The sequence below is a fragment of the Oncorhynchus gorbuscha genome, linkage group LG06 (genome assembly GCF_021184085.1).
Source record: "Oncorhynchus gorbuscha isolate QuinsamMale2020 ecotype Even-year linkage group LG06, OgorEven_v1.0, whole genome shotgun sequence".
NCBI lineage: Eukaryota > Metazoa > Chordata > Actinopteri > Salmoniformes > Salmonidae > Oncorhynchus > Oncorhynchus gorbuscha.
In genome coordinates this window covers 82,993,731-83,015,331 of record NC_060178.1, presented here as the reverse complement: position 1 = coordinate 83,015,331, position 21,601 = coordinate 82,993,731, and the positions used below count along the sequence as shown (strand labels likewise).

The following is a 21,601-nucleotide window of genomic DNA, read 5'->3' as shown; positions in this document are numbered from 1 at the left end:
AGTCTAACTTGGATGAATAAATGTGAAATAAATTACATAAAAACCATTTATTTAAAAAAGGAATGACTATAACTAACTATATTAACTATCCCTGAGGTTGAATGCTTAACCTTGGCCAGTCAAGAATAGAAGAAAATCTACTTAGTCATGTCTGGGTATAATGGATAAAGTCAATTCAGACATTTTGATTGCTCTAATAACTTAAATTGTTTTGTTAAATCAAAAAGGTCTTCACTTTCTTATGTCCTACATCCTTGGAAGGATTTTTGTATATATTTTTTAAAATAATTGATTACTGTACACATTAACAAGGAAATAACCCCTCTGAACTCTCTAGGATATCAAACATATTCTCAAAACATTGTTGCTATGTAACTCATCTTGGTAAACAAATTGCCCCACTGAAGACATGTCAATCTTTGAGGTCTTTAATTTTGTACATACAACATGTAAATCAACCTTTCACATGTACACTGTCATAAAGGCAAACAAAAAGGCACCTCATAATGCCACATTTCTTGTTTCATTCATTTCCGTGGGCGATAATAAAGATGTTAAAGTGTCTTTACTTATGATCCTTGTACCTCTTTATGGCTAATGAGCAGTAAACGAGGGAGGGGCGAGGCATTGCAGACAGTGGTAGTTGATTAAAGTAAATGTACGCATATCAATACCTTAGTACCTCAGTAAATGGACTGCTACTAAGGACTACTAAGCTCTACCACTAAGGACGGTGAAACATGGAGGAGCTCAAATTCAGAGGGCGGAAAAGGGAAGGGAGACACAGGTACGTTTTAGTCATCTAAAATAAATAAATTCAGATGGAATGTGGGAATAATTTCAGGCAAAACTGTTAGGATTCACAGGGCCTGATCCTGAAAATAATTAGCTCTGTAGAATAAAATGGAATTATTCCATAAATTGAAAATATTCTACCTATACTGAAATCATACTAAATAGAGGTAATACAACATATCATGATACAACTATACCATGTCCAATGACAGATATAATTGACCATTATTTGGACGGTAATGAGCATTTTGTTTTGAAGATATACACTGAGTGCGCAAAACATTAGGAACATGACACAGACTGACCAGGTGAATCCAGGTGAAAGCTATGATCCCTTATTGATTTCATTTGTTAAATCAAATCCAACTTTATTTGTCACATGCGCCGAATACAAAAAGTGTAGACTTTACCGTGAAATGCTTATTTACAAGCCCTTAACCAACAGCACAGTTCAAGAACAAGAAAATATTTACCAAGTAGGCTAAAATAAAAAGTAATAATAAAAAGAAACACAATAACAATAACGAGGCTATATACAGGGGGCACCGGCACCGAGTCTGTGTGCAGGGATACAGGCTAGTTGAGGTAATCTGTACATGTAGGTGGGGGCGAAGTGACTATGCATAGGAAACAAATCCACTCCAATCAGTGTAGATGAAGGGGAGGAGATGGGTTAAAGAAGGATTTTTAAGCCTTGAGACTGTGTGTGTGCCATTCAGAGGGTGAATGGGCAAGACAAAATATTTAAGTGCTTTGAATGGGGTATGGCAGTAGGTGCCAGGCGAACTGGTTTGAGTGTGTCAAGAACTGCAATGTTGCTGGGTTTTTCACGACCAACAGCTGTGTGTATCAAGAATGGTCTACCAACCAAAGGACATCCAGCCAACTTGACACAGCTGTGATAAGCATTGGTCTCAACATGGGCCAGCATCCTTGTGGAACATTTTCGACACATTGTAGAGTCCATGTCCCGACAAATTGGGGCTGTTCTGAGGGCATAAGAGGTTGTAACTCAATGTTAGGAAGGTGTTCCTAATGTTTTGTGCACTCAGTGTACATTACAACCCACTAGTTTTGATTTACATTTGGTTGAGTTGTCAACTCGTGTGAATTCAATTTGAAATCCACAACCAATTTCACCATGTCATTGGATTTAGGTTGCAAGTTGGGTGAAAAACAGACAAAAATGTCTTACGCTGATGACTTTTTGCAAATCCATGTTCCATGTTGATTCAACCTCATCACATTTATTGTTGTTTTTGTTGTTGAAATGACGTGGAACCAGTTTTTGAAGGAAGCAAGGTTTCATTCCTTCCCAAATGCTTCTTATGTCATTTTGTTCTGATAAGCATATCAATAGGAATGAAAAAACAAAGAGATCTGACAGTGTATTATTCATTACTACATTATGCTTACAATAAGTATTTTGAGACTCATTCAAACGAGCATGACAGATGATTTGCAATACATTCATGTTTTAGGGTGAATAATAGCCTACAAATATAGGTGTACGGCTTATGATCAGGCCTATGTTATAGGTGGCCAGGTTGAGAACCACTGAGCTACATTAAAATCAACAGTCTATTCAGATTAATTATTTGACACAAGATTATCAACATTTGGTTCCCTCTTCAAATCAGTTTCTTTTAGTAAGCCTGGTAGAGATGACACTTAGCCCACAAAGCTTGTATAAGCAATAGTTTACTTAAGGTTAATATAATGGATAATGGTCTTATCTTAATTAGGGTGATTCAACTTGTAGGGATGGTCACAATTGGGTTGGGTGTGTTTGGATGTTTCAAAGCCAAAGCTCATTAGATATATGTAGACCCGGGTATGCAGTTGTCAGTATCTACTGTACCCCGTCAACAGTCCCATTTCCAATGATTCAATAGTGCCTAATATATTGTCATCTTTGCCTGCCACACACTTGAAAATGGATGTTGTTTAATGCCACTTGTGACTCACTTGTGCCACTGGATTTCCTTTAGTATGACATATCTTCAAGTTAGATATTAAAGTAACAGTTTATAAAGGGTTTATAAAGACTTCCAGTTCACGTTTTAAGGATGGTTTATGAACCAGTAAAAACAGTTTTGACTAAATGTTTGAAATTGTTTTCGATACTGTCACAGGGACACCTGGGATCCATTCCAGTTGAATCCCATTGGTGCTGAGAAAGAGGAGAAGAGAAGATGCTTTGAGTTGTTCCAGCACCTGGTGGCAGGGTTCGTGGGGATAATGGTCCTGTCCAGTGCTGTCATCAGCAAGGTGGGCCACAATTAGGGACCAGCACCCTGAACCTGGCAACTACTGGAACAACACATTCAAGCATAATACCTCCTGTGATGTCATCTTATAATCATATTTTAAAGGAATAGTTCACCCAGATTACAAAATAACACATTGGTTTCCTTATCCTGTAATCCATATATGGATAAGGTATGGCAGCAATACATGATTTGGCTTAGTTTCCCTGGCATTGTTTCCATATGCTAACGTTTTAGCATTTGCGGCAGAAATCCCATTTAAGTAATGGGACAGATATTAGCATTTTTTCACACATCACGTCCAAATTTCGGTCCCATGACTTGAATGATTTAATGGGATTTGTGCCACAAATGCTAAAATGTTAGCATGTGGAACAGTGCCAGGGAAATTAAAACAAATCATGGATTGTTGTCAGACATCTACCTTGTCCGTAGAATGCTTACATAGACTGCTTACAGGGTAAGGAAACCAATATGTAATTGTGTAATTTGGGTAAAGTATCCCTTTAATGTATATCGAATCCATACCATATCAGATTACAATGCCTTCGGGAAAGTATTCAGGCCCTTGACTTCTTCCACATTTTGTTACGTTACAGCCATATTCTAAAATTGATTAAATATATTTTTTTCTCAGTAATCTACACACAATACCCCATAATGGCAAAGCAAAAACAGTTTTATCTACATTTTTGCAACAAAAAAGGAAAAAAAATATTTACAAAATTATTCAGACCCTTTGCTATGAGACTCCGCTCAGGTGCATCCTGTTTCCATTGATAATCCTTGAGATGTTTCTACACCTTAATTTGTCAGAGAGGTGACCAAGAACCCAATGGTAACTCGGACAAAGCTCTAGAATTCCTCTGTGGAGATGGGAGAACCTTCCTGAAGGACAACCATCTCTGTAGCACAATCAGGCGTTTATGGTAGAGTGGCCAGACAGAAGCCACTCCTCAGCAAAAGGCACATGACAGCCTTCTTGGAGTTTGCCAAAAGGCACATAAAGGCTCTCAGACCTCTCACAAGATTATTTGGTCTGATGAAAACACGATTGAACTCTTTGGCCGGAATGTCAAGCGCCACATCAGGAGGAAACTTGGCACCATCCCTACGCTGAAGCATGGTGGTGGCAGCGTCATGCTGTGGGGATGTTTTCAGCAGCAGGGACTGGAAGACCAGTCAGGATCGAGGGAAAGATGAATGGAGCAAAGTACAAGATCCTTGATGAAAACCTGCTCCAGTGCACACAGGAACTCAGACTGGGGCGAAGATTCACCTTCCAACAGGACAACAACCCTAAGCATACAGCTAAGACAATGTAGGAGTGGCTTCGGTACAAGTCTTTGTACTGAATGTCCTTGAGTGGCCCGTCCAGAACCTGGACTAGAACTTGATCGATCTCTGGAGAGACCTGAAAATAGCTGTGCAGCAACATTCTTCATCCAACCTAACAGAGCTTGAGAGGATCTGCAGAGAAGAATGGGAGAAACTCCCCAAATACAGGTGTGCCAAGCTTGTCGCGTCATACCCAAGAAGTCTTGATGCTGTAATCACTGCCATAGGTGCTTCAATAAAGTACTGAGCAAAGGGTCTGAATACTTATGTAAATGTGATTTAAAAAAAACAACATTTTTATAAATTAGCAAACATTTCTAAAAACCTATTTTTGCTTTGTCATTATGGGGTATTGTGTGTAGATTGATGAGGGGAAACAACTATTTAATCAATTTTAGAATAAGGCTGTAATGTAACAAAATGTGGAAAAAGTCTGTTATTGGTATGTTGACATCGCAGTTTTTGCATCCTTTTTGGTTTCTCTGACCTGGTGGGAAAACCCAGTGCAGGTGAGCAACAACATGCAAGAAATGCTGACTGAGTTGGACACCTTCAGAGACTTTGTGTTTGTGATATCCTATACGAGTAGTCATTGCTGCTGTGTACCTCATCTACCACGTGTTGATACAGGAAAACATTGTGACATGCAGGTGAAAGAGGACCCAAAAGCGACTTAACAGAAACAGAGTTTATTCAAGTCCAAACAGGGAATAACAGAAATCCTCTAGTCTGTAGAGGGGAATAACAAGAGAAGCGGCCACAGACTGCAGGTCGCTTCGGGTAGGCGCAGGCCGTAGTTGACAGAGACACCTGCTCACACGCAGCATCTGATGAAGGCAAAAAACACGACAGGACAGGGCGATACACAATCACAGCAAAAACACGACAGGACAGGGCGATACGCAATCACAGCATGGTGAATACTAAACAAGGAACCGACGGGACAGGAACGGAACACAAAGGAATAAATAGGGACTCTAATCAGGGGAAAGGATCGGGAACAGGTGTGGGAAGACTAAATGATGATTAGGGGAATAGGAACAGCTGGGAGCAGGAACGGAACGATAGAGAGAAGAGAGAGCGAGAGAGCGAGAGAGGGAGGGGGAGAGAGAGGGATAGAAAGAGGGAAAGAACTAAATAAGACCAGCAGAGGGAAACGAATAGAATGGGGAGCACAGGGACAAGACATGATAATAAATGACAAACATGACAGTACCCCCCCACTCACCGAGCGCCTCCTGGCGCACTCGAGGAGGAATCCTGGCGGCAACGGAGGAAATCATCGATGAGTGAACGGTCCAGCACGTCCCGAGACGGAACCCAACTCCTCTCCTCAGGACCGTAACCCTCCCAATCCACTAAGTATTGGTGACCCCGTCCCCGAGAACGCATGTCCATGATCTTATGTACCTTGTAAATAGGTGCGCTCTCGACAAGGACGGGAGGGGGAGGGAAGACGAACGGGGTGCGAAGAAAGGGCTTAACACAGGAGACATGGAAGACAGGATGGACGCGACGAAGATGTCGCGGAAGAAGCAGTCGCACAGCGACAGGATTGACGACCTGGGAGACACGGAACGGACCAATGAACCGCGGAGTCAACTTACGAGAAGCTGTCGTAAGAGGAAGGTTGCGAGTGGAAAGCCACACTCTCTGGCCGCAACAATACCTTGGACTCTTAATCCTGCGTTTATTGGCGGCTCTCACAGTCTTCCCCGCAGACAAAGGCAGACCGGTAATGAAGTCTAAGGCGATGTGAGACCATGGTCGAGAAGGAATGGGGAGCGGTCTGAGACGACCGGCAGGAGGAGAGTTACCCGACTTAGTCTGCGCGCAGTCCGAACAAGCAGCCACGAAACGGCGCGTGTCACGCTCCTGAGTCGGCCACCAAAAGCGCTGGCGAATAGACGCAAGAGTGCCTCGAACACCGGGATGACCAGCTAACTTGGCAGAGTGAGCCCACTGAAGAACAGCCAGACGAGTGGAAACAGGAACGAAAAGGAGGTTACTAGGACAAGCGCGCGGCGACGCAGTGTGCGTGAGTGCTTGCTTAACCTGTCTTTCAATTCCCCAGACTGTTAACCCGACAACACGCCCATAAGGAAGAATCCCATCGGGATCAGTAGAAGCCACAGAAGAACTAAACAGACGGGATAAGGCATCAGGCTTGGTGTTCTTGCTACCCGGACGGTAAGAAATCACAAACTCGAAACGAGCGAAAAACAACGCCCAACGAGCTTGACGGGCATTAAGTCGTTTGGCAGAACGGATGTACTCAAGGTTCTTATGGTCTGTCCAAACGACAAAAAGAACGGTCGCCCCCTCCAACCACTGTCGCCATTCGCCTAGGGCTAAGCGGATGGCGAGCAGTTCACGGTTACCCACATCATAGTTGCGCTCAGATGGCGACAGGCGATGAGAAAAATAAGCGCAAGGATGAACCTTATCGTCAGACTGGAAGCGCTGGGATAGAATGGCTCCCACGCCTACCTCTGAAGCGTCAACCTCGACAATGAATTGTCTAGTGACGTCAGGAGTAACGAGGATAGGAGCGGACGTAAAACGTTCTTTTAGAAGATCAAAAGCTCCCTGGGCGGAACCGGACCACTTAAAACACGTCTTGACAGAAGTAAGAGCTGTGAGAGGGGCAGCAACTTGACCGAAATTACGAATGAAACGCCGATAGAAATTAGCGAAACCTAAAAAGCGCTGCAACTCGACACGTGACCTTGGAACGGGCCAATCACTGACAGCTTGGACCTTAGCGGAATCCATCTGAATGCCTTCAGCGGAAATAACGGAACCGAGAAAAGTAACGGAGGAGACATGAAAAGAGCACTTCTCAGCCTTTACGTAGAGACAATTCTCTAAAAGGCGCTGTAGAACACGTCGAACGTGCTGAACATGAATCTCGAGTGACGGAGAAAAATCAGGATATCGTCAAGATAGACAAAAACAAAGATGTTCAGCATGTCTCTCAGAACATCATTAACTAATGCCTGAAAAACAGCTGGCGCATTGGCGAGACCGAACGGCAGAACCCGGTACTCAAAATGCCCTAACGGAGTGTTAAACGCCGTTTTCCACTCGTCCCCCTCTCTGATGCGCACGAGATGGTAAGCGTTACGAAGGTCCAACTTAGTAAAGCACCTGGCTCCCTGCAGAATCTCGAAGGCTGATGACATAAGGGGAAGCGGATAACGATTCTTAACCGTTATGTCATTCAGCCCTCGATAATCCACGCAGGGGCGCAGAGTACCGTCCTTCTTCTTAACAAAAAGAACCCCGCCCCGGCCGGAGAAGAAGAAGGCACTATGGTACCGGCGTCAAGAGACACAGACAAATAATCCTCGAGAGCCTTACGTTCGGGAGCCGACAGAGAGTATAGTCTACCTCGAGGAGGAGTGGTCCCCGGAAGGAGATCAATACTACAATCATACGACCGGTGAGGAGGAAGGGAGTTGGCTCGGGACCGACTGAAGACCGTGCGCAGATCATGATATTCCTCCGGCACTCCTGTCAAATCGCCAGGTTCCTCCTGAGAAGTAGGGACAGAAGAAACAGGAGGGATGGCAGACATTAAACACTTCACATGACAAGAAACGTTCCAGGATAGGATAGAATTACTAGACCAATTAATAGAAGGATTATGACATACTAGCCAGGGATGACCCAAAACAACAGGAGTAAACGGTGAACGGAAAATCAAAAAGAAATAGTCTCACTGTGGTTACCAGATACTGTGAGAGTTAAAGGTAGTGTCTCAAATTTGATACTGGGAAGATGACTACCATCTAAGGCAAACATGGGCGTAGGCTTGTCTAACGGTCTGAAAGGAATGTTATGTTTCCGAACCCATGCTTCGTCCATGAAACAACCCTCAGCCCCAGAGTCAATCAAGGCACTGCATGTAGCACCCCAACCGGTCCAGCGTAGATGGACCGACATAGTAGTACAAGATCTAGATGAAGAGACCAGAGTAGTAGCGCTCACCAGTAGCCCTCCGCTTACTGATGGGCTCTGGCCTCTTACTGGACATGAATTAACAAAATGTCCAGCAACTCCGCAATAGAGGCACAGGCGGTTGGTGATCCTCCGTTCCCTCTCCTTAGTCGAGATGCGAATCCCTCCCAGCTGCATGGGCTCAGTCTCAAAGCCAGAGGAGGGAGATGGTTGCGATGCGGAGCAGGGAAACACCGTTGATGCGAGCTCTCTTCCACGAGCCCGGTGACGAAGATCTACCCGTCGTTCTATGCGGATGGCGAGAGCAATCAAAGAGTCCACATCTGAAGGAACCTCCCGGGAGAGAATCTCATCCTTAACCACTGCGTGGAGTCCCTCCAGAAAACGAGCGAGCAGCGCCGGCTCGTTCCACTCACTAGAGGCAGCAAGAGTGCGAAACTCAATAGAATAATCCGTTATGGACCGTTCACCTTGGCATAAGGAAGCCAGGGCCCTAGAAGCCTCCCTACCAAAAACTGAACGGTCAAAAACCCGAATCATCTCCTCTTTAAAGTTCTGGAACTTGTTAGAGCAATCAGCCCTTGCCTCCCAGATAGCTGTGCCCCATTCTCGAGCCCGGCCAGTAAGGAGTGAAATGACGTAAGCAACCCGAGCTCTCTCTCTAGAGTATGTGTTGGGTTGGAGAGAGAACACAATCTCACACTGCGTGAGAAAGGAGCGGCACTCAGTGGGCTGCCCGGAGTAGCAAGGTGGGTTATTAACCCTAGGTTCTGGAGGCTCGGCAGGCCAGGAAGTAACAGGTGGCACGAGACGTAGACTCTGGAACTGTCCAGAGAGGTCGGAAACCTGAGCGGCCAGGTTCTCCACGGCATGGCGAGCAGCAGACAATTCCTGCTCGTGTCTGCCGAGCATGGCTCCTTGGATCTTGACGGCAGTGTAACGAGCGTCTGAAGTCGCTGGGTCCATTCCTTGGTCGGTTCCTTCTGACATGCAGGTGAAAGAGGACCCAAAAGCGACTTAACAGAAACAGAGTTTATTCAAGTCCAAACAGGGAATAACAGAAATCCTCTAGTCTGTAGAGGGGAATAACAAGAGAAGCGGCCACAGACTGCAGGTCGCTTCGGGTAGGCGCAGGCCGTAGTTGACAGAGACACCTGCTCACACGCAGCATCTGATGAAGGCAAAAAACACGACAGGACAGGGCGATACACAATCACAGCAAAAACACGACAGGACAGGGCGATACGCAATCACAGCATGGTGAATACTAAACAAGGAACCGACGGGACAGGAACGGAACACAAAGGAATAAATAGGGACTCTAATCAGGGGAAAGGATCGGGAACAGGTGTGGGAAGACTAAATGATGATTAGGGGAATAGGAACAGCTGGGAGCAGGAACGGAACGATAGAGAGAAGAGAGAGCGAGAGAGCGAGAGAGGGAGGGGGAGAGAGAGGGATAGAAAGAGGGAAAGAACTAAATAAGACCAGCAGAGGGAAACGAATAGAATGGGGAGCACAGGGACAAGACATGATAATAAATGACAAACATGACACATTGTATGGTCAGATTTTGATTTCACTGCTAAGGCAGATGACGATGAAAAAACAATTGTAAGGCATAGAGAGACACTTGATATTGGTCTTATTGTCTTTTGTCCCCTAAGCCTTTTTCTCTGCTGCATGCCATTGGTTTGGGGTGGTGGCTTGTAAGATCTACTCTATGCGAATGAGCTTCGCCTTCCCTGTCTGCTTCACTGGGCCCACTGTTCCCTTACCCACATCAGCATTGATTAATAATTTACAAGGGAAGTGGTATGGGTTCTATATGAGACAAAACTCATGACTGTCTTTAATGAGAGGGCATATATAAATATGTTATGTCTATATTTTTTTATTTTAGGCAAGTCAGTTAAGAACAAATTCTTATTTTCAATGATGGCCTAGGAACAGTGAGTTAAGTGCCTGTTCAGGGGCAGAACGACAGATTTGTACCTTGTCAGCTCGTTTCCATGTTTCCATTGACAGAAGTGATACTAATTAAAGCCTCTTGTACGTTTCCCCTTACCGTCTCAGCTGGTATTGCCATCTCCATGGGCACATGTGGAGCAAGAGAATTTATGACATGACTGTACCCTAGACACTTTGTACTCTCCTATCTGTTCTTCTCTCTAACATGTACACTGCAAACATTCTCCTTGTGAAGTCAAAATACTATGAAGGAAATGTTCACACTCACTATGTAGTTTCAGGGTTGAGTAATTTACTTTCTAAATGTAATCCTTTACAGTTACTAGTTACCTGTCCAAAATTGTTATCACTAATATAACTTTTGGATTACCCAAACTCAGTAACGTAATCTGATTACATTCATTTACTTTTCGATTACTTTCCCCTTAAGAGGCTTTAGAAGAAGACAAATAGAGCCCATCAAACGCATTTGATGTGTCATCATAGCGGTCTCTGACTTGTGGTCAGACTCACTCAGATGGAACAAACTTAAACTTGAGCCTTGTTTCAGTGCTGAATTTAATGTCATTGAGAAAACAGAAAGGTGTCATAATGTATTTTTGCCTATGTCCTTTCTGAATTTAAAAGTAATCCAAGAAAAAAATCATTTTTTAAATTTGTAATTTTTATTATTAGAAAGTATATGTAATCTGATTACACTATTTTTGATAGTAACATAATGGATTCCAGTATTATTATTTTTTAAATCTAATTACATGTAACTGATTACATGTAATCAGCTATTACCCAACCCTGTGTAGATCAGTGTCTAAATTAATTAATTCAGTCACCTTTGATTTTATAATATAAAAGTCTGGTGTCAGTTGTGTTTACATCCAATCTGCAGGGCTCTCTGCTCGTTCTATCCACGCTCTCAAGCCCCACATCAACTAGGACTCCCAAGGAAAGACAATACTACGTGCTCATGCTGGTGTGCTCTTTGGTGGTGCCCAACCTGCTCGTGTTCCTCAAGTCACTGTGGAAATGCGCTTTCAAGAACTTTGTTCCGCCAAACATGAGAACTATGGGAATTGTAAGTTGACACTGTGAAATACTACACAATTTGACTCCTTGGTGATCTTTTTAACTCTTAATTGCTCATTGCTGTCAATACAAATTGAAATCTATATCTTTCAGGTGTGTGGCATTGAATGCTTGGTGTCTCTTGGGACCTCCATCCTGGTGCTGGTAGTGATGCCCCAGTTTGATGTACTCACAAACCTGTTCATCTCTGGGGGAGTCTGCATGCTTTCCTCTGTCCTACAGATAGCATTTCGCCTGCAGAGAGAGAACTGGAAGATCATATTCCCCATTTGTTCTCTTATGCTTGTCCTGACTGGCTACTTTCTCCTTGGGGCAGACTATTACGTTCGAGTATCCTCTTTTGTATCAGGCCAGGAAGATGACTGTTATTGGTATGTTGGCATCGCAGTTTTTGCATCCTTTTTGGTTTCTCTGACCTGGTGGGAAAACCCAGTGCAGGCGAGCAACAACATGCAAGAAATGCTGACTGAGTTGGACACCTTCAGAGAATTTGTGTTTGTGATATCCAGCCTCTTAAGGATAGTAGTCATTGCTGCTGTGTACCTCATCTACCATGTGTTGATACAGGAAAACATTGTATGGTCAGATTTTGATTTCACTGCTAAGGCAGATGACGATGAAAATACAATTGCAAGGCATAGAGAGACACTTGATATTGGTCTTATTCTCCTTTTCCTCCAAGCCTTTTTCTCTGCTGCATGCCATTGGTTTGGGGTGGTGGCTTGTAAGATCCACTCTGTGCGAATGAGCTTCGCCTTCCCTGTCTGCTTCACTGGGCCTGCCGTTCTTATCCTCGGCATGATTCTTTTCCTGACGCAATCTGAAGACCTAGCTGGGGCCGACACAACTTCTATCACAGACTTTTGCTCGAGCCTAGTTGAACTAAGCACAAAGAACACTAGCACAGTTGTGATGCTGGAGATCACCAAGAGCATCTGCAGGACTTCTTTGAGCAGCCATTACTGGACCTGGCCTTTCTCCCTACTTGCGCTGGAGGGGATTTGCATGTGGCTCGGGCTCATCACATGCACCTACTACGTGTGGAACTTCAGGGTCCAGAGGATTGAGCGCACAACTGAGCTGTTTGTGCGACGCCTATACGAGTCTGCCTTCATCGACCTGTCTCTGCTTCTGAACACCAAGATGAAGGTTGTACGAACGAGGAACCAAGAGAGGCAAGATTCTGCTACTTAATTGATTAAGTCCATGTGGTCCAATACTTCACATTGTAACAGTGCAAATAGACGTATTGTTTAGTTTTACCGACAGTGTACTATAAAACACAGAGACTCAGTGGAATTGTGCTGAAACATACTCACTGACATTAACATGATTAGAAACAGTTCTCTCTCCCCATCCATCCAAACAAGTTCTCACACTTTCCCAATGTTTTTCATTTTACAGTAGTGTTGTTGATGACGTGGAAAATTGTGTCATTTACCTCTGTGCAACAATGTGGCATGAGACCTATGATGAGATGTTGAAGATCCTGACATCCATGTTCAGGTAAAGCAGAGGCCTCTTGTATACAACACAAAACAATGGCCCCGTACACACTCAAGTTGTATAACTCATGAAGCCTTTTGGCACAAACACATTTGGCACAAACGGTTGTGATACAACAGAGTTTTTCTGAACAAAAATAAGTACACAAGAGTTGTTGTGACACTGTAAAATGTTTGTGTAAACATGTTTGTACAGACAAACTCTTTGTTGTATCACAAGATATAATTTGTATCACAAACATTGTGTAAAATGCGTTCCATATTAGTTGTACAGGGCCAAAAGACTTTCAGAAAATAGAACGAATGATAAGGAGGCGATCATAATGTTAAGCAGAAAAATCTGACTTTATGTAATCATATGTGTCTTGATGGTTTCAGGTTGGACCGGTACAGAGGTGAACCAAAAGAGGAACATAAAGATGTTTTTGACTTTGAATGCCACATATTTGTAGATGACGCATTCATGATAGAAAAGGAGACAGGCAAAAAGTTTGTCAACGAATATGTGACCGATCTCATTCATGTGGTCATAGAGGTATACAGGTAAGTGGATATTTAGTTTTTCTTTGATCTTTGTTCCATATAACCGAACCAATAGAGTAAATTAATGAGCACAAGCACGCATAATGACGCATTCACTACAACTGACAATTCTATAAATCCAAAGACTGCAAACTGCATTATAATGAATCTTGAATGTTTGTGTATTTCAGGGTATTCACCAATAAGGAGCCTGATGATGTGTCAATTATTGAGACTCCATATGGTGGGCGATTAATGTTTGTGATGCCAGAGGGAAACATGCTGTATTTTCATCTAAAAGACAAACAGCTGATCCGAAACAAGAAGAGATGGTCACAGGTGGGTGGAAGGATTTTCAATATTTCATATTTTCAATATTCCTATATGTTAACATACTTTAATTACATTTCTTGAAGAATATATGTATATCTTGCAATTGCTTTCTGGTTTTAGAATGGAAACACTTCAGGAAAATATAAATGTTTATAGGTTTGCATCTGACATGTCTTTCAGATCATGTACCTGTACTATCTGCTTGGGTGGAAAGGATACATTGTCAAGAATCCTCAAAAGATAACGGTATGTAATACACTTAATGCTAATTTAAATCAGTAGACAGCCATGGTGTCCATGGTTTTCCTAAATTAATGTGTATGATATCTTTTGTGGGTCTTGTACAGAGACAGAATAATCCTTGCCGTGCCAGTCTAATATCATTGGATGGGGAGAGTTTCCTGTTGCCACAGCATGACAATGACAGTAAGAGAAAACACATATCTGATGACAATACCTACATCATGGCTCTGGATGGGGATACAGACTTCCACCCCGCAGCTCTGATCTTACTGGTGGATCGACTTCGAAAGTATGGCAATGTGGGTGCTGCATGCGGAAGAATCCATCCAACAGGAATGGGTGAGTAAAGCTTTACCAAATATTTAGGTGGTCCACTCAGACATTGCTATGTCTGGCATATACACTGAGTGTACAAAACATTAGGAACACCTGCTCTTCCATGACACAGACTGACTAGGTGAATCCAGGTGAAAGATATGATCCCTAATTGATGTCACTTGTTAAATCCACTTCAATCACTGTAGATGAAGAGACAGGTAGAAGAAAGATTTTTAAGTCTTGAGACAATTGTGGCATGGATTGTGTATGTGTGTCATTTAGAGGGTGAATGGGCAAGACAAAAGATTTAACGTGCATTGTATTCTATTGTAGGTCCAATGGTGTGGTATCAGAAATTTGAGTACGCTGTTGGTCACTGGCTCCAAAAAACAGCTGAGCACGTTTTTGGTTCAGTCCTCTGCAGTCCTGGATGCTTCAGCTTGTTCAGGGGATCAGCTCTGATGGATGACAATGTGCTCAAGAGATATACCACCACTGCAACTAGAGCCTCTGAGTACGTTCAATATGATCAAGGTGACTACTTTCTTATTCTCTCATCAACAACACTTGATTGTCGATATCAGCCTTTACACAGGTGGTTCATAGAAAGTATTATTATCACAGTTCCTTGGCTTCAGTCGACCAAGGGTGCCGTACATATTTGCAAGCTGATTAAGTGTTCCCTAGAGATAATCATTATGGTGCGCACCTGTCCAAGGACCTGATTCGTACATTGACTTTCATGAATCTTCCCTCTTCCTGCTGGCCAGGTGAGGACCGCTGGCTGTGCACCCTGCTCCTCCAGCAGGGCTGGAGAGTGGAGTACAACGCTGCGTCAGACGCCTACACCAACTCCCCTCAGGAGTTCAAAGAGTTCTATAACCAGAGGCGTCGCTGGGGGCCCTCCACTCTAGCCAACACCCTGGACCTCCTGCACAGCGGCAATGAGACAGTCAAGAGGAACTCTTCTATCTCCAGGCTCTACATCTTCTACCAGATATTCACTGTCAGCTCCTCCATTCTTGGCCCTGCCTCCGTTTCTCTGATGATAGCAGGTGGGCACCAATCTCACACTGTACTTGTTTGGTTATTTCTTGGAAATTAATGTTTATGGATACCGATTATACTGTATGACCTAGAATAACTAGAGCTGTGGTTAAAGCAGATGTACCACTTACTCTCTTAAAAACTGGTGCGTCAATCTAAATTACGTAACAAAAAAATACCCGTCAAAATCTGTCAGCTTAAACTAGAGATATCTGTTTTTTTTGCATTGAATGCGTCTAAATCCACCGCATCCGCCAGTGTCGCACCTCCACACCTGCAGTTTGACCTACAAACTATTATAACCACTCTATGGAAAGGGACACTCTCACAAACATTTATGAATGTGTTATTCAATGCGTTTCTATGGGCTTTAGTAGTAAAGGCCAAAATCAATATAAAATTATCCATAGTATGACCAGCTTAAAACAATCCATATGTCAGCTTAACACCCCCCAACATCTTACACTCTAAATAATTAAGTAAAGTTAACATTTTAGGGCACAGGGCTAAAGGTATAACCATAAAGTACGTCTACCCATCAGTTAAAGCAGGGGTTTTCAAACTGTGGTCCGCGGAGGTACTGCAGGGGTCTGCGATTTAGTTGTCATGTTAGAAAAAATATTTGGGGGGACTTTTTGTGAAAAATGTTTATTTTATGAATATCGCTAGCTGCAACAGAATATCACCTTAGATACCATTTTTACGTCTGCGTCCAGCATGAAGGAAGTTAGTTTCACGAGGAGGTAGTTTCATGAGCCAATGCTAACTAGCATTAGCGCAATGAACAGTTAACATGCTAGCTGTTCCTGTCCATCGAACTCTGGGGAAGTAGATAAAATGCTTCATTGCCAAAATCTCAAACTATCCCTTTAATATGGAGGAAATTACAGTCATTGGAGTTAATTACTGATATAGAAAATTACATTTTGGGATGGAAAAAAAGTTTGTGTTAACTTAGGTGACCAAAAATAAATAGAAAGCATGCAGAAAAGATATTGAACTATACATATTTTTTTAAATAATACCATCTTTGAGAACTAACAATCAAACACAGTCAGACAGTTAGGTAAAATAGAAATGTTTTAAAACCGGGCATTCAGGACACATGACCATTGATTTTGTTATAATGCTTGAGCAGAGGAACACAACATTAGCCATGGCAAAATGCATAGAATTGCTGCTTTAAAACAGCAATATTTTCTCTTAGCTCCGTGAAATAATATGTAGAACCTTATATAAACAGTCAAGCATGGCGGTGGTAGTGTGATGGTTTGGGAATACCTGGATGAGTTGCCTTAGTAGAAGGAACCATGAATTCTGCTCTGTATCAGAATTCTACAGGAGAATGTCAGGTCATCCGTCTGTGAGTTGAAGCTGAAGCGCAGCTGGAAGACAATGCAGCAGCAAGACAATGATCCAAAACACACAATCAAGTTTACATGAAAATGGCTAAAAAGCAACACATTTGAAGTTTTGGAATGGCCGAGTCAAAGTCTAGACCCAATCCCAGTTGAGATGTTGTGGCAGGACTTGAAACGAGCAGTTCATGCTTGAAAACCCACAAATGTCGCTGAGTTAAAGCAGTTCTGCATGGGACAAAATGGGAAGGGTGGGACAAATTTACTGATCAACAACCACAGGAAGCGTTTGGTTGGAGTCATTGCAGCTAAAGGTGGCACAACCAGTTATTGAGTGTAACGGGGAAATTACTTTATCACACGAGCATTCGGTGTTGTATAACTTTGTTTATGAAATTAATTAAATATGTATTTCATTGTTGTGTTATTAGTTTACTCAGGTTCCCTTTACATAATAATAGGTTTTGGTTGAAGATCTGATAACATTCCGTATCAAAGATATGCAAAAGCAGAGAAAATAGAAAGGGGGCAAATACTTTTTCACAGCACTATATTACTTTTGCTTTGGTTCAATAAAACCATAAAAGTAATGCAGAGAAGATGAGTTCAAATGGTATTGTTGTTATATGCTAGGATATACAGATCTCCATTCCAGGAAGTATTCACCCTTTTTCTGTCTTTCTTTTAGGTGCTTTCCAGTTTGTGTTCCAAATTGAAGGAACCCTGTCCATAATCATAGCAGTCATCCCACCTATTTTCTACATGTTAATTTGCTTTTTGGCGAAACCAAACGCCCAGATCATCATTGCAGCCATTATGAGTGTGTTATATGCCTTTCTGATGTTAGCATCATTCTTCGCCATCATCGGTAAGCTTTGGCAATGACTTTTCACTACATACCACAAGTTGTTTATGCAAAGATAGAGGCTACTGCTTATCTTTTAAAGGGTGGGGGCTGGTGATAAATAAAATGTTATTGCCTGTCCCATTATCATAACTATTTCTATATTTTTACATTGTCGGTTAACCTATCATCAATATGCCACAGGTAGACTTTGTTCTAGTTTCTTTTCACCCAAACATACTGTATGACATTGAGTTGTAGTTAGTCTCTCATGACAGCATAAGTAACTGATTTAGTTCTGGGTTCTGAGATTAAGCTGTAGTTTTACCACTAACTCTTACATCACTATTGTTGATTGGTGCCAAGTCAGACTGTTACGAGTCACATTTAATTTCATTCGTTCCCCAGGTGACATGGCTATGCAGGGCACATTTATCACACCAACTGGCCTCTTCCTGGTGTCAATGGCTGTCATGTACCTGGTAACTGCCATCCTTCATCCCCAGGAGTTCAGCATGATCATCTATGGTCTGATGTACTTCATCTGTATCCCCAGTGGTTATCTCTTGCTCACAATCTACTCGCTGGTGAACATGCACATTGTCACATGGGGCACCCGAGAGACAAACAAGGAAAAAGAAGAAAAGATGACCCAGAATGTTCTCTGTGATCGCAACTGCAAACTCTGCTGTTGGGATATGAAACTACAAGTTACTCAAGAGACCGATAACTTGCTACTCCAGCAACTCCAGCAGGCAGTCAATCCAAACACGCAAGTCACCGAACAGGTGGTGAAAGAACAACAGGCCAACACTAAGAAAGAGATAAATAATGCACCGAATGAAGAAAACAACAAGGGAATACTTTCAAAGTCTTCAGACAGCAAATTGGCCAAGAAAGACAGCGACTCAAAATCTGATACAAGGCACGCACAAAATATTTCAAAGGTCCAAAGGATCTTGCTCATTATACTGTTTAATGCAAACTTTTATCAAATGAAGTGCTATATCTGTTGTAACTTTTCATAATCTTGTTCACAGTAGTGATGACAGTGTTGACAGCATTCCTAAAAAGGAGAGTGCTTATTCCAGCATTGAAGATGACAATGAAGATGATGATAATATGCTTTATGATGGTTCGCTTTATAGTGGCTTCACCGAGGAAGAAAGAGAAATACTACCTCAAAGTGGTAGGTGTTTCAGTACATGGAAGTCTAATCTTTACCATCCATTTGCTAACCTGCTTCTTGCTAACCCTTTTGAATTGAAAGCACTTAATATTACAGTACAGAAATGACTAGGCATTTATTGAAACGTTACATGGTAAAATTATAGTTACATCATAATAACCAATGAATTAAAAACATTTAATTAAATCAAGTACCCACTGATTTCCTGCATACAATATCAGGTAAATAACTATAGAAACATCCTGTGAAATAATGCACAACCTGTAGACATGATTATTGATAAAGGATCACATCAATTAAAGAGTATAGCTGTAACCTCTAACATACAAAAAGTCAGTATGTACCTGCAAGTTGAATTATACTCAACAGCACCCTCATCTCTACACAACTTTCTTTCAATAGATTGGGTTCAGCCTGTCAAGGAAGAGTTCCTGAAGAAATTGACCTACGCCAACATGAAAAGGAACCTTCAGGAGCAGATCCGCTACACCCTGAGGAACAAGAACCAGGAAGATGTGTGTGAAGAGCTGGTGATGATGTTAACCGACACGGTGAACGGAGAGCTGAAGGACAAGGTGGGACCAGAGGACGTGCTGAGCGACAGCCAGCTAGAAGAGCTGCAGTACGCCCTTAACGAGGCCGCCAGGAGGATCCTAAAAACCAACCGCATGGAGAGGCTGGAGAGGAGGGTGAAAAGAGCCATAGAGAAGACCCTCATTGCCCCACAGGTGGAGAAACTGACTGAGGTATTTGCTTGAGTGCCACATACCATTCATATTCGTCTGCTAAATGACTTAAATGTAAATGATATTGTATTTGTATGTTATATTGTATCGCCTGGTGTCTTATCAATGCAGCTCCAGGCATTGTTTTCTCTACATATTTGGCCTGGACTTCAGCAACAAGTAGATTCAGTACTCTATAACCACCCTTCGAATTATAATCTGAATCAGGGGCGGCTGAAATGAGTTGGGCTGGTCTATTTTTAGCCCAGTGTGCCTGTCTAACCTGGGTTTTTAGCGCAAAATTATAAATATCTGGCTAATAATGGGGCCCTCAAAGAAAATAATCGTTATAAATGCCAGGGCTAATTTCTGGTCCGAGTCCACCCCTGACCTGAATAATAGACAGTGTTGCGCAACAACGTGTTTGTCCTCATCTAGGTAGAGATTATGAATATTACAAATGGGAAAATATAGCTACCATGTTTCCCTATGTATTTTGGCAGGAAGAACATGACTTTTGGAAGAAACTGCTTGAGAGATACCTTGCACCAATTGTTGATGATAAAGCACATAAAGAGGAAGTGACAAGGGAACTGAAGTCACTACGGAACAAGGTGGGCTTTTATATTATTATTATTTTCTATTTGTTTACTCACATGGCTTGTAGAATGATGATATTTTTTCTGTTTTACAGGCAGTGTTTCTGTATTTCATCATCAACGTTTTGTGGATTGTGGCCACCTTCTTTTTACAAGCCATTGGAAATGATGTGATTAGTATCAAGATTGAAAAAATCTGGCCAAATGGCACATCATCTGGAGAATACCTGAAGGTGGAGCCTCTCAGTCTGATGTTCCTCTTGTCATTTGCTGTGCTTCTAGTGGTGCAGTTCCTGGCTATGCTTTACCACAGGTGGGCAAACATTTCTCAAACACAATATGATACATGATATATCAACATAACACCACCTTCCAAACATGCATAAGACAGACATTTCCAAATAAAATACAGAAAGACTAATACAATTACAACCTCAAACTAAACTGTGCGGTTTCTCCTTTCAGAGTATATACTCTTATCCATGTAGTGTCGTACAGAAGCACAGAAAAAGACTACATTCCCAGAGATGAGGTGAGTGACCTGTTAATCCAAACAATAGGAATAAAGTGTACTTGATCATTATGCACTTTAGTAGTCAATGAATCCTTTGCATAATTATGGTGCAAATATATTTAATAGGTTAAATGATTTCCTAGACATTGTATGAAAAAATATTGTGCAGACCTAAAATGCTTGTCGTTGATCATTTTAATTATCTCCATTGTTTGTGCAGGAGGACGAGGAGGGGCTGATTCTTGAGAACCAGATAGCCAATGGCCTTGTGATCACCAGTGATGACTTGTGAAGCAGGCTTTTTTGGGGGTGACTTAAAGGTGTTTACCAAGTGTTCCATCAATAAAAAGGGTGACTTTGTGAAGTGTATTGCACCTTTATGCGTAAACATAATTCAGATATACCTAGCAGGGAAAGCTTATGATACTGCAGCAGTGAAATAAATGGTTTACTCAGATTAAAGTGGTTGTCCAATGCCTCAGTAAAAAATAAACTATCTATTGAATAACAATATGAGTGATAAGATGTGTATTGAAAATAATTGTAATTCAGACAGATTGTAATTACTAACTGGGAAACAAGACAGTATTACGATCAGACAAATAAAATAATTAAAACGCATACATAATTCTTTCTACTAATACACTAACCTACATTTTTGAAGGGAAAATGACCCTTTCTAAACGTATTGCACTGAACCTATCAAACTGAAGAAAAGCCTGACCATAAAAGGCCGTTTCTTGATAAAAAATAAAATAAAGTGGGATTTGCAATTTTCAGACAATGTAACATTTTAGGTAATTTTACTAGTATTTATACTGCTATGTTTATGATGTAAATGTGACTGCTTATGCTAAATGCAAATAAACAAATGAATATTTTTAACAGATTTCGAGTCATAACATTCAGTGGCCACTGCATGCATCTATAAGGAGATTTGTCTAGCTACTTCACCTCAAGTATCATTACTAAAATTAACAAGAC

General features: G+C 42.0%; 1 protein-coding gene across 2 annotated transcripts; it reads left to right on the top strand.

Moving 5' to 3' along the window:
• Positions 1-636: 636 nt before the first annotated feature.
• Positions 637-21,506, top strand: LOC124038422 (chitin synthase chs-2-like). Of its 2 annotated transcripts, none has more exons than XM_046354283.1 (19): positions 637-787; positions 2,931-3,066; positions 11,224-11,409; positions 11,514-12,595; positions 12,825-12,926; positions 13,304-13,468; positions 13,639-13,786; positions 13,961-14,026; positions 14,128-14,362; positions 14,675-14,875; positions 15,112-15,396; positions 17,435-17,614; positions 17,999-18,515; positions 18,634-18,779; positions 19,182-19,525; positions 20,008-20,118; positions 20,199-20,416; positions 20,569-20,635; positions 20,838-21,506. In XM_046354283.1, exons 1-19 carry the CDS (start codon positions 741-743, stop codon positions 20,907-20,909), a joined length of 4,308 nt encoding a protein of 1,435 aa, XP_046210239.1. In that variant the 5' UTR covers positions 637-740; the 3' UTR covers positions 20,910-21,506. The 2 variants fall into 2 exon arrangements, with proteins under 2 accessions (XP_046210239.1, XP_046210238.1); XM_046354282.1 differs by having other exon boundaries at positions 18,631-18,779.
• Positions 21,507-21,601: the final 95 nt, after the last annotated feature.

Bases quoted from the DNA above. Each gene is read 5' to 3' on its own strand.
- LOC124038422 (XM_046354282.1), top strand. From the start codon at position 741: ATGGAGGAGCTCAAATTCAGAGGGCGGAAAAGGGAAGGGAGACACAG. The intron at 14,876-15,111 runs GTGACTACTTTC...CCTGCTGGCCAG, and splicing joins GTACGTTCAATATGATCAAG to GTGAGGACCGCTGGCTGTGC. The intron at 17,615-17,998 runs GTAAGCTTTGGC...TTCGTTCCCCAG, and splicing joins ATCATTCTTCGCCATCATCG to GTGACATGGCTATGCAGGGC.